This window comes from Oncorhynchus masou, chromosome 29 (genome assembly GCF_036934945.1).
Source record: "Oncorhynchus masou masou isolate Uvic2021 chromosome 29, UVic_Omas_1.1, whole genome shotgun sequence".
Lineage (NCBI taxonomy): Eukaryota > Metazoa > Chordata > Actinopteri > Salmoniformes > Salmonidae > Oncorhynchus > Oncorhynchus masou.
Window position 1 is genome coordinate 66,568,898 of NC_088240.1, and position 16,448 is coordinate 66,585,345.

Below are 16,448 nucleotides of genomic sequence, written 5' to 3' on the forward strand. Positions count from 1 at the left end.
GTGTTATTGCGTGCATGGGAGACCTGTGTGTGTGTGTGTGTTATTGCGTGCATGGGAGACCTGTGTGTGTGTGTGTGTTATTGCGTGCATGGGAGACCTGTGTGTGTGTGTGTGTTATTGCGTGCATGGGAGACCTGTGTGTGTGTGTGTGTTATTGCGTGCATGGGAGACCTGTGTGTGTGTGTGTGTGTTATTGCGTGCATGGGAGACCTGTGTGTGTGTGTGTGTTATTGCGTGCATGGGAGACCTGTGTGTGTGTGTGTGTTATTGCGTGCATGGGAGACCTGTGTGTGTGTGTGTGTGTGTGTGTTATTGCGTGCATGGGAGACCTGTGTGTAAATTATTGTGTGCATATGGGATGTGTGCACACTCTGGCGCCTCTCTTCTATAACACAGTGAACTGGGCCGACTGTAGATGTGACACAGGCAGATTTATAGGGCTTTGACACTGCTCTCAGCTCTGCTGGTTCTGGTGTGTGTATAAACATCCATATGGCGTAAATGAAAAATCTCACGAAACAGCAGAAACACATCTCAATGTAGACAGACCTATCAATTTCTCGGTTTCTCCCTCTCTGGTCTGAACGGGTCAGTGTGTTTACTACATATTTGGTGTGGAGGCAACCAGAACAGACAAGACTACTCTCAGCTGGTGGCGCTCACTTTGTTAGAAACTTCAACACAAACAGGCGCACACAACCCCTCAGCCACGTCAAGAGGCATATTGTTCTTATAAACACGAAACGGAGGAATGTTGTTTACGCCGTCAGAAATTATTCCTGCTGGAACACACACACACATATCAAAGAGAGCGACAAACACACACGTGTCTGTGCAGGTTTGGTCCATGGGGTGGGTGTGTGTGTGTGTTATGACTACGGTGACCTTCAGCTGAACACACTCACACTCACAGCAACATGCATCATGCTCTCATTGTGTAGTGTGACAATCACACATACCATGGGTAACTCAATCTCTCCATATATACTTTTTGGCTACTTCAGCCACACCTGTCGTTAATAGGTGTATAAAATCAAGCACAAAGCCATGCAATCTCCATAAACAAACATTGGCAAAAGAATGGCCTTACTGAAGAGCTCAGTGACTTTCAACGTGGCACTGTCATAGGATGCTACCAAGTTAGTTTGTCAAATTCCTGCCCTGCTAGAGCTGCCCGGGTCAACTGTAAGTGCAGTTATTGTGAAGAGGAAAAGTCTAGGAGCAACAACAGCTCAGCTGCAAAGTGGCAGGCCACACAAGCTCCAGAACGGGACCACAGAGTGCTGTAGCGCATAAAAAGAGTCTGTCCTCAGCTGCAACACTCACTACCGAGTTCCAAACGTCCTCTGGAAGCATTGTCGGCAAAATAACTGTTCGTCGGGAGCTTCATGAAATGGGTTTCTATGGCCGAGCAGCAGCACACAAGCCTAAGATCACCATGCGCGATGCCAAGCATTGGCTGGAGTGGTCCAATGGCGGCGAGCTTTGCACTCTGGAGCAGTGGAAATGGGTTTTCTGGAGTGATGAATCATGCGTCACCATCTGTCAGTTCGACAGATTAATCTGGATTTGGCGGATGCCATGAGATCGCTACCTGCCCCAATGCATAGTGCCAACTGTACAGTTTGGTGGAGGAGGAATAATGGTCTGGGGCTGCTTTTCATGCTTCGGGCTTGGCCCCTTAGTTCCAGTGTACAGAAATCTTTATCCTACAGCATACAATTATATTCCAACAGTTTGGGGATGGCACTTTCCTCTTTCAACGTACCTGTGCACCAAACAATGTCCATACAGAAATGGTTTGTCGAGAACTTGATTGGCCTGACTGACTGAAGATATCCCTCTAGCGCTGTGGGGACTGTGCTTTGGGAAAGTGGGTGGGGTCATATCCTGCCTGGATGGCCCTGTCTGGGGGTATCGTTGGAAGGGGCCACAGAGTCTCTGACCCATCCCGTCTCAGCCTCCAGTATTTATGCTGCAATAGTGTGTGTCGGGGGCTATGGACAGTTTGTTATATCTGGAGTATTTATCCTGTCCTGTATGAATTTACGTATGCTCCCTCTAAAAGAAAAGCTCTCTCTCTACCAACAACAAACTCTCTCCAGGAGGACCTGAGCCCTGGGACCTTGCCTCAGGACTACCTAGCCTGATGACTCCTGGCTGTCCCCAGTCCACATGGTCTTGCTGCTGCTCCAGTTTCAACTGTTCTGCTTGCGGCTATGGAACCCTGAACTGTTCACCAGATGTGCTTCCCTGTACCGGAACTGCTTCCTTGTACCGGAACTGCTATTTTCAACTCTCTACCACACCTGCTGCCTCGACCTCAATGATCAGCTATGAAAAGCCAACTTATATTTACTCCTGAGGTGCGGATCTGTTGCACCCTCTACAACCACTGTGATGATGATGATGATGATGGATGATGATTATTATAATTATCACGATTCCCTGCTGGTCATCTATGAGCGTTTGCACATCTTGGTCATGTTCTGTTATACTCTCTACCCGGCACAGCCAGAAGAGGAGTGGCCACCCCACAGAGCCTGGTTCTTCGATAGGTTTCTTCCTAGGTTCCTAGGGAGTTTTTCCCTAGCCACTGTGCTACTACATTGCTTCCCGTTTGGGGTTTTAGGCTGGGTTTCTGTATAGCACTTTGTGACATCGGCTGAACTAAATTTGATTGATTGCAAGAGCCCTGACCTCAACCCCATCAAACACCTCTGGGATATATTGTAATGCAGACTGCAAGCCAGGCCTAATCACACATCAGTGCCCTTCCTCACTAATGCTTGTGGCTAAATGTAAGCAAGATCCCACAGAAATGTTCCAACATCTAGTGGAACGCCTTCCCAGAAGAGTGGAGGCTGTTATAGCAGCAAAGAGGGGATCAACTTCATTAATGCCCATGATTTTGGAATGAGACGTTCGACGAGCAGGTGTCCACATACTTTTGATAATATAGTGTATCCCCCCCCCATCGTTCATTCAGCTCACCTTCTTTCCACGACCAAAAGCAGAGAGTAGTTATTAGAAAGCAGCAGGGCCTCAGAATCTGACGTCCTCAGTGACTCAGTATAGGCTGTGACTCAGTAGAGGCTCAGAGTGTGAAGTAGAACTCTCCTATGTCCCTCCTTTCTCCAGCCAGGTCACCTGTGATACAAGTCAGTATTCGACATCCATCCATGTCTATCTATTACCTTCAAGTAGGTTTCGGTTTTGCTAGGGTGTTGTGGACGGGGATGGCAGATAGTTGTAAGCATCTGCCTCGGATTCCAAAGGTTGCATGTTTGAAACCAGCAAGTTTGAATCTGCTTCGGAGTTAATGCCTGAACTTTAAACACCTCGGAATTGGACTCTCTCTGACATACTAAAGCAACAAATATGAGAGGAAGAGGCAAAACCGGAGGCAAGGCCAGGGCGAAGGCAAAGACACGTTCATCCCGTGCCGGGCTCCAGTTCCCCGTGGGCCGTGTGCACAGGCTGCTGCGCAAAGGCAGCATGTGGGCACTGGCGCACCAGTCTACCTGGCCACCGTGCTCAAGTACCTAACTGCTGAGATCATGGAGTAGGCCGGCAACACCGCCTGCGACAAGAAGACTCGCATCATTCTTCGTAGCTGACCGTCCGAAATGACGAGGAGCTGAACAAACTGCTCGGCAGTGTGACCATCACTCAGGGTGGTGTGCTGCCCAACATCCAGGCAGTGCTGCTCCCCAAGAAGACAGAGAAGGCCGTCAAAGCCAAGTAAATACTACTACTGGAAGTTTGAATCCAGCGATAGAAAGTTGCTTTGGAGTTAGTGCCTGAAGTTTAAAACGCTTCAAAATTGAACTTAGAATAACTTCTACATTTGATGCTTTAGAAACATGGATGAATGTCTAATTCTGACACGAGAGAGCTGGTTGCCTTTCTCTCTCCCATCACACCTCTTTTTATCACTATCCTTGCCCTTTTCTTTGCCTTCCCGCCCCCAATCACCCCAAAAGGAGGAAGAAGAGGATGGGAGCAGGTTGACTCAGCTGTGGGGGGGATTGGGGCAGGCGGGCGGGCTGACACACACACTAACCCCAAAACAACAACAGCAGAGATGAGATGAGAGAGGATCCCTGCTCAGAGGATGAGGAGGAGAGAGGATGAGAAGATAGGAGTCGGAGGTTATACAGGCACATGCTCTACCAGGAAGGAGAGAGGAGAAAAGATAACATGTGCAGGATATTGGTGTGTGTGTGAGAGAGACACACCATTAGGCGATATACCACTTATACCATATGTTGGGGCATTTCAAAATACAGATGGTATGATATTCAAAACAGATAAACCAGGGTCTGTGGGGGTGCGTGCTACGCCACTGCTTAGAACTATAAGAAACATAAGATGTGTAAAATTATATCCAGCTCAGGGCTCCAGCTATGCATTTGGTTTGCTAACTTGCTTGCTAAGTGTCAAGATCAAGCGTATTGGTTACAGCAGACACATTCAATCCCCTCCTGGATCAAGATCCCCATTGCCTAAATTGTTGTGAGTTTCTATTTTAATATTGCCCCTTGTGTGCACTTCCGGTAATACTGTATACCACATTATGGGTCCTGAAACGGTATGAACATCTGGATAACGCCCAACCTTAGAGACTATCAGACTATCGTTGAACAGTATTACCTTCTGGGTCGAAGGTTTGGAAGACTCTCCTGGCCTGTTGAGACGGAGACTCAGGAGCCACCAGACACATCTCCTACAAAGACAAGAGAGGGACATCTGTCAGATATCTCAACATTATATTATAGTCTAAACACAGAAATTAGGCAGGCTTCCAAATCTCCAGAAAATCCAAAGAGAAAGACAGAGCGAGAGAGATGTGTAGACCGAAGCACACAGAGATCACATAATAGGTCAAGAATTAAGATTACAACGATGACTCTAAGGAATGCGCGCGTGTGTAAGCTAGCGTGTGAACGTAAGAGTTTACGTGCGTGCGGACTATCATAATCATCAGGCTATGTTGGGTTATTAGCTGATCTGCAGATAAAACCAGACATTATGTTTTCACTCAAAACACACATCAGCCAATCAGGCACTCACACAGAGAGTTATAGTTGTTTGTTTGCTGACTCAGAGGGTCGTTGCCGGGGGGACTCGGAGGAGAAATAAGGAGAGACAGATTTTACAGAGATAGGACAGTGTGTGTGTGTGTGTGCTGGAGGGGGGGGGGGGTTAGTTCCAATCTTTTGGATTCATCAACCCCCTCACACTCCAAATTTGTACTCCCTTACCCAAGTTTCATAGTGAAATATGACAGTTGACAGGCTGGGAACCAAACTGCAAAACTCAAACACGCACAGTGGGTAGCATAGTATTAATGACACTTGCCGGATCCACTGAACTGGAGTATGTTTACTACAGTGGAGTTTTACACAAACACACTCGGCCCGAACACAAACACACTCAGCCAAGAGCAAATAAGCTGAGCTCATCTCCCTGAGCCAGCCTTTATTAAAGTAGGAGTTCAGATGAGACGGTAGGTTATAGAGCATCACTGACATATTAGCGTCCTCAGGGGTCACAGAGGAAGAGAGAGGGACAGAGGGAGATCAGGGGAAGAGTTGGGGAGAAAGATCTCAAGAGGAGAAGACTCCCAGCTGGTAGGGAGGCGTGCACACACACTTCTCCCTGTCAGAGCAGCTGGTGTACAGAATGGTTAGATTTGTTAGTTTAAGTATCTCTATAAATCAAGCCGTACATTCTTCATCTCGATAGACAGACATGGAGGCAGACGTGTGTTAAGGGTTAATGAATGGTCAGAGGGTTAATGTCCCTTATAGTTTACATGAACATAATTTATTGGAGGAGGCTACTAAAGGGAGTGCATGTGTGTGACATACAGTATAACCCAGTTACAGTATAACCCAGTTATAGAGATGGGGTTAACTCATATACTCTCCTCTAGCAGTAAGGGTTAAGATTCAGGAAGAGTTATAACTGTAGGTAATAACAGCGCTGGAACCTTGTAGAAACAGGAGATAGTCCCAGTCAACATTCAAGTAATATTGAATTCCCTCGACCATGCCCACAAATTGCAGAAAACAGTCTATTTCACCCCCATTGTAAAGAGGCAACTTCTTCATCGATTTTGTTCTACAGAAAATGGTGAAAACTGCTGTGTTGTTCAATGTACATGTAGCCAGGTCAAAAAAATAAATAAATCACAACCTACGGCTCGCAATGCTCCCATGTAGGAAAATAAAGCCTAGGAGAAGTGCCCTGTGTCTTCAGGGTATCCGGTGTGGGAGAGTGGGAAATATGGGGACACAGTGGCCAAGTAGGCTACACGTAGTTATGTGTGGAAAACATTTCATCACAGGTAAGACATTTAACTTGTTTAGTATAGTCCGTTTGTAACTCCACTCACTACTAGTAGCTGTATAGTCTGTGTTGTTGGTCTTAGCTAGCTTAATGTTCCAGTCGGTAGTTAGCATTCACTCACTCAAGTGGCTGAAAGCGTCGTCATGAAAAGGGGCAAGGGAAGCACTACAATATTACCTTTTCTAAGTTCTGAGAATGCTAGGGAGCAGGCAATGTTGAAAAGTAAACTTTAGACATGTATTTTCTTAAATGTAGTTTTGTAAATCGACTAAAACAAACAAGAAAATTGTTTTTGAAAAATGTAACGTTTTTGCTGTGAGGCAATGGGGTAATCACCACAGGTTGTTTTCCCCACAAGCGGGCAGGGTCGCAACATTTTTCACCTCCATGTCTCTGTCATAATCAGATCTTAAGTCTCCTTAGAGACAGTAAACATACTGTCATCTACAGACAAGGCAACGTCTCATTACCTGAAGCCTGCACACACACACGATGAGCTCAGATACAATCACGCAATACACTTTAACAAAACATGTCTATGTACAGGTAATTGCCAAAATAAAGGAAACACCAACATAGAGTCTTAATAGGGTGTGGGGCATACACAAGTTAATGCACATTGGCATAGACTCTACAAGTGTCTAACTTCATTGGAGGGATCTGACACCATTCTTCCATGAGACATTCCATCATTTGATGATTTGGTGATGGTGGTGGAAAAAGCTGTCTCAGGCACCGCTCTAGAATATTCCAGAAGTGTTCAATTGGGTTGAGATCTGGTGACACACACAGGGTTGCAAAGGGTCTGAAACTTTGAAGTACATTTGGGAAGTTAAGCCCTGGAATTAGTGGAATTTTGCTTAAATTCATTAAAAAAAAGATAGCTTATAACAGTGAACCTAATTGAGGAGTGTTAATTCACTTATTTCCATACGTTTCATTTTAAAACATTTATTTTACAAAGGAGTTGTTTAATCTAATTGCGTAACTATTTATCTGTACATGGAATTGCATTTGTTTTGTTTTTTACAGGAAATGCCACAAGCACTATCTGATGTGTGGAGACATTTCACTGCAGCTAATGTATAAGGAAAAGCTGTGTACATTTGCAAATACTGTGCCAAATCAAATGAGAAGAATGCAACAAAGATGCAGAATCATCTGGCCAAGTGCATAAAGTTCCATCAGCGCTCACAACAAGCAACCTCTGACAAATGTCCCTCTACCTCTATTCGAGGTGAAAATGATGAATCAGACACCTTATTGATAGCAACAGCTCATGGTCATCCTGGAATCAGAAGTTTTTGACTCAATGGAGGAACGCAGTCAGAAATGCTGATGAATGTCTTGCTCAAGCTGTGTGTGCAACTGGTTCACCTCTGATGCTCACAGGCAATGTGTATTGGAAGAGATTTCTGAATGTTCTTTGCCCAACATAAAGCATGTCTGGTTGGAATGGTGTATCTACTCATTTGCTGGATGCAGAGTTCAAGTGAAGGTCAAGCAAATCAGAGAAAGCAGACTATTGCAATCACCTCTGATGGGTGGTCGAATGTTCATGGGCAAGGAATTATTATTATTTTTTTTAAATTTTACCTTTATTTTACTAGGCAAGTCAGTTAAGAACAAATTCTTATTTTCAATGACGGCCTGGGAACAGTGGGTTAACTGCCTGTTCAGGGGCAGAACGACAGATTTGTACCTTGTCAGCTCGGGGGTTTGAACTTGCAACCTTCCGGTTACTAGTCCAACACTCTAACCACTAGGCTAATTAACTACATCTCCACCCCTCAACCAGTATTCTACAAGAGCACAGACACATTGGTCTCTACATTGCAGATGAGCTGAAGGCAGTCATCGATGACCTTGGACCTCATGCATTGAATCTGCTCATCAAGGACATCATGGCACTGAAAACAATGGCTCCACTCTACAAGAAAGCCAAGGAAATGATTAGGCATGTGAAGGGGCATCAAGTTATAGCAGCAATCTACCTCACCAAGCAAAGTGAGAAGACCGACCGACCAACCAGTTCTCCCGCACATTGGCTAACAGGGCTATCTGCATTGTGTCCCACCCACCAACCCCTCTTTTACGCTACTGCTACTCTCTGTTAATCATATGTGCATAGTCATTTTAACCATATCTACATGTACATACTACCTCAATCAGCCTTACTAACCGGTGTCTGTATGTAGCCTCGCTACTTTTATAGCCTGTTTTTTTTTTAGTTGTTTTATTTCTTTACCTACATATTGTTCACCTAATACCTTTTGTGCAATATTGGTTAGAGCCTGTAAGTAAGCATTTCACTGTAAGGTCTACACCTTTGTATTCGGCGCAAGTGACAAATAAACTTTGATTTGAATAAGAACACCACATTGAAGGTGCCCAACAACACCCGTTGGGGTGGTGTTGTCATCACATTTGGCAGTCTCCTGGAGGGGAAGGAGTCAATCCAAGAAATGACCATATCACAGTCTGCTGATATGGACAACCTCATCAAGAGGATCCTCCTGGATGAAGTATTTTGGGAGAGAGTGGTAAGCAGTCTGACAATGCCATCTTGTCTGATGTTCAGACTCTGCTTGCAGATTTAAGATAAGAAATCTGTACTTCACTGTTGCTCCAAGCAGAGGAAACTGCAGTTCAGAAAAACATTAAAAAGCGTGAAGACTTCTGCCTGAAGCCCATACACGCCGCAGCATACATGTTGGACCCCAAGTGTGCTGGCAAGAGCATCCTGTCTGATGCAGAGATCAACAAGACCTATGGTGTCATCACTACAGTGTCTCGCCACCTTGGCCTGGATGAAGGCAAGGTTCTTGGCCTGGATGAAGGCAAGGTTCTTGGCCTGGATGAAGGCAAGGTTCTTGGCAGTCTGGCGAAGTACACTTCCAAGCAAGGGCATTGGATGGAGATGCAATACGGCAGTCGTGCAAACATCTCATCAGCCAACTGGTGGAAGGGACTGTGGATCCGAGGCTCTTTCTCCTGTTGCCTCCAATATCCTCAAAATCCCACCAACATTAGCAACCTCAGAGCACAACTGGTCCTTGTTTGGGAACACGCATACCAAGGCACACAACAGGCTGACCAACACAAGGCAATTTGCTGAAGAGGTTGTTTTGGGTAGCCTTCCACAAGCTTCCCACAATAAGTTGGGTGAATTTTGGCCCATTCCTCCTGACAAAGCTGGTGTAACAGTCAGGTGTGTAGGCCTCCTTGCTCACAGAGCTTTTCAGTTTTTCCACACACATTTTCCATAGTCAGCCAAGGTCAGGGCTTTGTGATGGCCACTCCAATACCTTGACTTTGTTGTCCTTAAGCCCCCTTTGCCACAACTTGTGAAAGTATGCTTGGGGTCATTGTTCATTTGGAAGACCCATTTGCAACCAAGCTTTAACTTCCTGACTGATGTCTTGAGAGATTGCTTCAATATATCCACTTAATTTTCCTTTGTCATGACGCCATCTATTTTGTGAAGTGCACCAGTCCCTCCTGCAGCGAAGCACCCCCACAACATGATGCTGCCACCCCCGTGCTTCAAGGTTGGGATGGTGTTATTCGGCTTGCAAGCCTCCCCCTTTTCCTCCAAACATAACGATGATCATTATGGCCAAACAGTTAAATTTTTGTTTTATCAGACCAGAGGACATTTCTCCAAAAAGTACGATCTTTGTCCCCATGTGCAGTTGCAAACCGAGAGCATCCTGTCAGGCTGTATTACCGCCTGGTACGGCAACTGCTCCGCCCACAACCGTAAGTCTCTCCAGAGGGTAGTGAGGTCTGCACAACGCATCACTGGGGGCAAACTACCTGCCCTCCAGGACACCTAAACCACCCGATGTCACAGGAAGGCCATAAAGATCATCAAGGACAACAACCACCCGAGCCACTGCCTGTTCACCCTGCTATCATCCAGAAGGCGAGGTCAGTACAGGTGCATCAAAGCAGGGACTGAGAGACTGAAAAACAGCGTCTATCTCAAGGCCATTAAACAGCCACCACTAACATTAAGTGGCTGCTGCCAACACACTGACTCAACTCCAGCCATTTTAATAATGTGCCAGGTGCCCCTGGATGAAAAATCCAAGGCCTCACTGCATTCCGGACGCCAATGGGCCTGTTCCAGTTCAAGGTCATGCCGTTTGGTCTTTATGGGGCCCCTGCAACTTTCCAGAGGCTGATGGACAAGGTCCTCCAGGACTGTGACGATTACTTGTGTTGCTTACTTGGACGACGTGGTGATCTATAGCCACTCCTGGGAGGAGCACATACAGCATCTTAGCAGAGTCCTATGGAAGATCCATGATGCAGGCCTCACGCTTAACCTCCCGAAGTGTGAGTGGGTGAAACAGGAGACAAAGTACCTGGGTTACCAGCTGGGTAAGGGTAAAGTTCGGCATCAGGTGGACAAAGTGGAGTCCATCAGGAACAGCCCTCAACTCAGAACCAAGACACAGGTGAAGTCCTTCCTAGGTCTGGCAGGGTGGTACCGGAGATTCATTCCACAGTTTTCGACCATCGCTGTCCCTCTGACCAACCTCACTTCAAAAAGGTGGCCAGCAACCCTGTGAAGTGGACTGAGGAGTGTGAGGTAGCCTTCAGGAAACTGAAAAAATGACTGTGCTCATTCCCTGTTCTCCAGACCCCTGATTTTCAGAAGAGATTTCTCGTGCAAGTGGACGCTTCGGCTGTGGGAATTGGCGCTGTACTGGCCCAAGGAGAGCCAGGAGAAGAGCTTCCCGTGCCGTACCTGAGTCGGAAGCTGTTGCCCAGGGAAACCAGGTATTCTACAATTGAGAAGGAGTGCTTGGCTATAAAGTGGGCCCTAGATAGTCTCCGTTACTACCTTCTTGGGAGGGTATTTGACCTGCACAGAGACCATAGAGCACTGACCTGGATCCAGACCATGAAGGACCGGAATTCTCGTGTGACCAGGTGGTATCTGGAGCTCCAGCCCTTCAGGTTCTGTGTCCATCACAAGGCAGGAAAAGAGAACGTCACGGCGGACTACCTATCAAGGCTCCCGAACCTGGTCGCTTCAGGAGAGGAGGAAGGTAATGTGACGTAGAAGTCCGTCACTGGCCGCGGGCAGCATTTGGTTCTTTAACGCACGCACACATTCATCACTACTCCCTGCTCAGTTATAAGATAACAATGTGGGTCGACACACAAGTTAACTTCTCTGTCTTAGTACATACATTTCACACTTGTCAATGTTCTTATTTAATATAAGCAATATGTATTATACTTATCTGTGTTGTGGATGAGCGCTTTGTTTGTTTGTTCTGTTCCTCTCTCTCTCTGTAGCTTCTGGGTATGCTGGATAAGGAACCGAGCAAAGGGAATTGGGCTGACTTTGTAGTGCCTGTCCCGAATGGCTCATTAATGTAAATGTGCATATTGAAAAGACACTGTCAGTAGTGATGTAATTTTGTAAATGTTATGTGGTGATAGTTTAAAAGCGTTTTGCAATGTATATCCTTTAGTATGTTTAGTTAATGGAAAATGTAGGTTTGACTAGATAATTGCTTAATTAATTAGTGTTAATTGTTCTGAGGGGAGGGGCTAGCCCTACAAAAGAAGCTTCTCTTTCAGTTCATGGAGGCCATTTTGGATTGAGCTGTGAATGGGGCAGCATTGTGTTTAGCTGTCCCATAAGGTATACTTTTGATGGCAGTACTGTTGTTTTTGTTCCGGAATCACTTTGTAAATAAACACCCTTGCACAGAAGAACTTGTGGCTCTGCCATCTTTTTATTTTGATAGAGGTTAGGTTTTCCAGTATAGCCTTCTGGCCTACTCTACGTGACAGAAATGTATGTAAAATATATCACTAGCCACTTTAAACAATGCTACTTAATATAATGTTTACATACCCTACATTACTCATCTCATATGTATATACTGTACTCTATACCATCTACTGCATCTTGCCTATGCCGTTCTGTACCATCACTCATTCATATATCTTTATGTACATATTCTTTATCCCTTTACACTTGTGTGTATAAGGTAGTAGTTTTGGAATTGTTAGGTTAGATTACTCGTTGGTTATTACTGCCTTGCTGAGTGGACTTTTCAGGTCGATATAGGACTCATTTATTTTACTGTGGATACAGATACTTTTGTACCCGTTTCCTCGAGCATCTTCACAAGGTTCTGGGAGTGATTTGCACTTTTCGCACCAAAGTACGTTCATCTCTAGGAGACAGAACGCGTTCCTGAGCGGTATGACAGCTGCGTGGTCCCATGGTTTTTATACTTACATACTATTGTTTGTACAGATGAACGTGGTACCTTCAGGCATTTGGAAATTGCTCCCAAGTATGAACCAGACTTGTGGAGGTCTACAATTTTTTTCTGAGGTCTTGGCTGACTTCTTTTGATCAGAGGCATTGAGTTTTAAGGTAGGTCTTGAAATACATCCACAGGCACACCTCCAATTGACTCAAATTATGTCAATTAGCCTATCAGAAGCTTCTAAAGCCATGACATCATTTTCTGGAATTTTCCAAGCTGTTTAAAAAGGCACAGTCAACTTATTGCATGTAAACTTCTGACCCGCTGGAATTGTGATACAGTGAATTCTAAGTGAAATAATCTGTCTAAACAATTGTTGGAAAAATTACTTGTGTCATGCACACAGTAGATGTCCTAACCGACTTGCCAAAACTATGGTTTGTTAACCTCTTACACTTATGGTGGCGCTATTTCATTTTTGGAAGAAAAACGTTCCCGTTTTAAACAAGATATTTTGTCACAAAAAGATGCTCGACTATGCATATAATTGCTACTGTTCGAAAGAAAACACTCTGACGTGTCCAGAAATACAAATATCTTCTCTGTGCGTGCCCTTTAACGTGAGCTTCAGGCAAAACCAAGATGACTTGGCATCCAGGAAATGACAAGGATTTTTGAGGCTCTGTCTTTCATGATCTCCTTATATGGCTGTGAACGCAAGAGGAAAGAGTCTGCCCTTTCTGTCGTTTCCCCAAGGTGTCTGCAGCATTGTGACGTATTTGTAGGCAGATCGTTGGAAGATTGACCATAAGAGACCACATTTACCACGTGTCCGCCCGGTGTCCTGCGCCGAAATTGGTGCGCAAAAGTCACCTGCCAGTATTTTTCCATGGGGCAGAGAGAGAAGCAAGCTTCCACGAACTGCATGTCAATGAAGAGATATGTGAAAAAACATCTTGAGGATTGATTCCAAACAACGTTTGCCATGTTTCGGTCGATATTATGTAGTTAATCCGGAAAAGTTTCACGTTGTAGGTGACTGCATTTTCGGTTCGTTTCGGTAGCCAGGCGCAATGTAGAAAACGGAACGATTTCTCCTACACACAGACGCTTTCAGGAAACACTGCGCATTTGGTATGTGGCTGGGAGTCTCCTCATTGAAAACATCAGAAGCTCTTCAAAGGTAAATGATTTTATTTATTTGGTTATCTGGCTTTTGTGAAAATGTTGCGTGCTACATGCTACACAAAATGCTATGCTAGCTTTGCATACTCTTACACAAATTAGTCAATTTCTATGGTTCAAAAGCATATTTTGAAAATCTGAGATGACAGTGTTGTTAAGAAAAGGCTAAGCTTGAGAGCAAACGCATTATTTTAATTTTATTTGCGATTTTCAGAAATCGTTAACGTTGCGTTATGCTAATGAGCCTGAGGCTTAGTCACAATCCCGGATCCGGGATGGGGAGTTTCAAGAGGTTTAACAAGAAATTTGTTGAGTGGTTGAAAAACGAGTTTTAAATGACTCCAACCTAAATGTATGTACACTTCTGACTTCAACGATATGTTGAAAACGTTTTTGGGAGATGCGATGGATCATTGGAGATCATTCAAAATTCATTTTTTTGTTCAATGAAATCATCCCATGTGAAGAGGTCAAGTCATTTAATTAAAGTTATGTTTTAACTAAATTGTTTTTAAAATTACTATTGGAATGATTTAATAATTTGCAATTATGTTTCCTCATAATATATCCAATGAAAAAAAATAATCTACATTTAAACGGTATTAACATTAATTTGCATATATTTCCGATAAATCCCATATATTCCCATGGAAAGTTTACACCTCTGAATATTCCCCAAAATGTGCAACCCCACACACAGACACTTTAAACCACCTATGCTCCTTTGAGACCCCTTTTTCAAAAAGTAAAATCTCTTAACCAAGAGGCAACTGCGCATTTTTATTAATTAATTTAACACCTGCTTTCAACATACATTGTATCCCTCATTTACTCAAGTGTTTCCATTATTTTGGCAGTTACCGGTACGTGTGTAGCGTGTGTGGGTGTGTTAAATGCCAGGCCTGCTAGTATGTCTTTGATGTGTGTTTTATTAGAGGCCTGGAGATGCTGCTGAGTTTAGATTACATGTCATGTCACACACTCCACAGGGAAGGGGTGTGTGTGTATTAGCCCCATCTCCTTCAGCCATTTGTTTGCTTGCACTGGACCAGAGGACTGCATTCTCGAAATGTGCATGCACACACCCCGATGGTACCAAGACAGTGTGTGCGCGTGTCTGTGCGTTATCAAGAGGAATGCATTCCGAACGAGCTCAGAACCTAACCCTCAAGTCTGTATTGAGTCTTACAAATCAGATCTAGCTCCTGAACAGCAACAGAAACCCTCCTAAAATAGAAACACACTAGTCCAGCTCATCTCTATCCATCTGGTTCTCTCCCCTTCCACTTTAATTTGGGTGTTTCCAACCCTCTTTCTATCCCTCTCACCTTCCCTCCCCCTCTCCTAAGATGTAAGGAGCTGTATATATATTATATATATCCCATTTAGCAGACGCTTTTGTCCAAAGCGACTTACAAGTCGGCTGGGGCCACTACTTTTACATATGGGTGGTCCCAGCGGGAATCGAACCCACGACGCTTGGCGTTGCAAGCGCCATGCTCTACCGACTGAGCCACACAGGACTCTCAGCTGTAGATGGGTGTAGCCTTACCCCTCTCGTTGATCCCCCTCTTCAGCTTCCCCTTCCTCTTTTCTCTACCCCTCCCTCTTGGTCCCTCTGTTCTGTCCTGACACATACTTTCATCTGTCTCTCCATCTATCCATCCCTGACCATTCTTTCCCTCTCTGTCACGCTAACAGGAACTCCTAGTCTACAGTGTCTGTGTGGTGTTGGTTTAGTGTTTCTCTTTGTTAGGTGGAGAGCCTCTTGAAGCAGAAGACTCAATTACACTCAGACCTTTGTCCTGGCTAAGAGGGGCTGAGAGGTGTGTGTGTTAGGGTAGAGGTGTGTGTGTGTGCCAGAGACAGACAGGTGATTAATGGGCCGTCATCAACAACAAGCTGTCTGGGGTCTCTGAACAACAGCACAAGACTATAGAGAACAGGGATATATAGGACAGCTATAGACTGAGACCAGTCACAGACAAGGGACTAGGCCCTATCACACACAGCCTTTGTCCCTGCTAGAATAGAACAGGTCAGATGTGTCAGAGAATATTAATGACTGTTACTGTACACTTCTTTCACTCAGATCTAGCTGTGTGTGTGCGCACACTCACAGGTAAGGTACCATAGCTCTTTTCTCTTTCTTAGATTCTCTGAAAGTGAGACCTGCCTCAGACTTAATGACCCATCCTCTCTCTCCCTCTCACTTTGAGACATTTAGGGACATGTATAGTACAGACACAAGTAACATCAGACACATGCTCTTTGGGGAAAGACACTGTGTGTGTGTCTTTAGGGACACTGAGGGCCAAAAGAGCTGCTCTATTTCCCATTAAATCACTGACCCATAACTGTGCTACTGCACACACACACACACACACACTAGCCGGTTAAACCATCAGAGCGTGTAAACACACACAGACACACAGCTCCCGAGAGGGGCTTAAGGATAAGAGGATGGAGGCCTGTGAATGTCATCACTCTCAGATGGAAAGAAACACTACAGAGAGAAGAGAAAGAGGACATGGTCCCTAGGGAAGCCCTTTTAAAGTACTTCCTTCCTTCCGCACTCCCTTCTATCCTTTCAGGATTAAAATATGTCATTATGACTGATGTGACATGACAGGATAGGCTTAATGACGGGGCTGTAGT

At 44.9% G+C, this 16,448-nt stretch overlaps 1 protein-coding gene and 1 pseudogene across 2 annotated transcripts in view; one reads left to right on the top strand and one right to left on the bottom strand.

Annotated features, from left to right (window-relative positions):
• The window catches only part of LOC135520343 (ubiquitin carboxyl-terminal hydrolase MINDY-3-like), a 39,545-nt gene that overhangs the window by 12,333 nt on the left and 10,764 nt on the right, over window positions 1–16,448 (bottom strand). For both annotated transcript variants that reach the window (XM_064945816.1, XM_064945817.1), the window contains one exon: window positions 4,657–4,729. In XM_064945816.1, coding sequence (XP_064801888.1) covers window positions 4,657–4,729 — 73 coding nt within the window. The remainder of the gene's footprint in view (window positions 1–4,656; window positions 4,730–16,448) is intronic.
• LOC135520346 (histone H2A-like) lies at window positions 3,382–3,748 on the top strand (annotated as a pseudogene).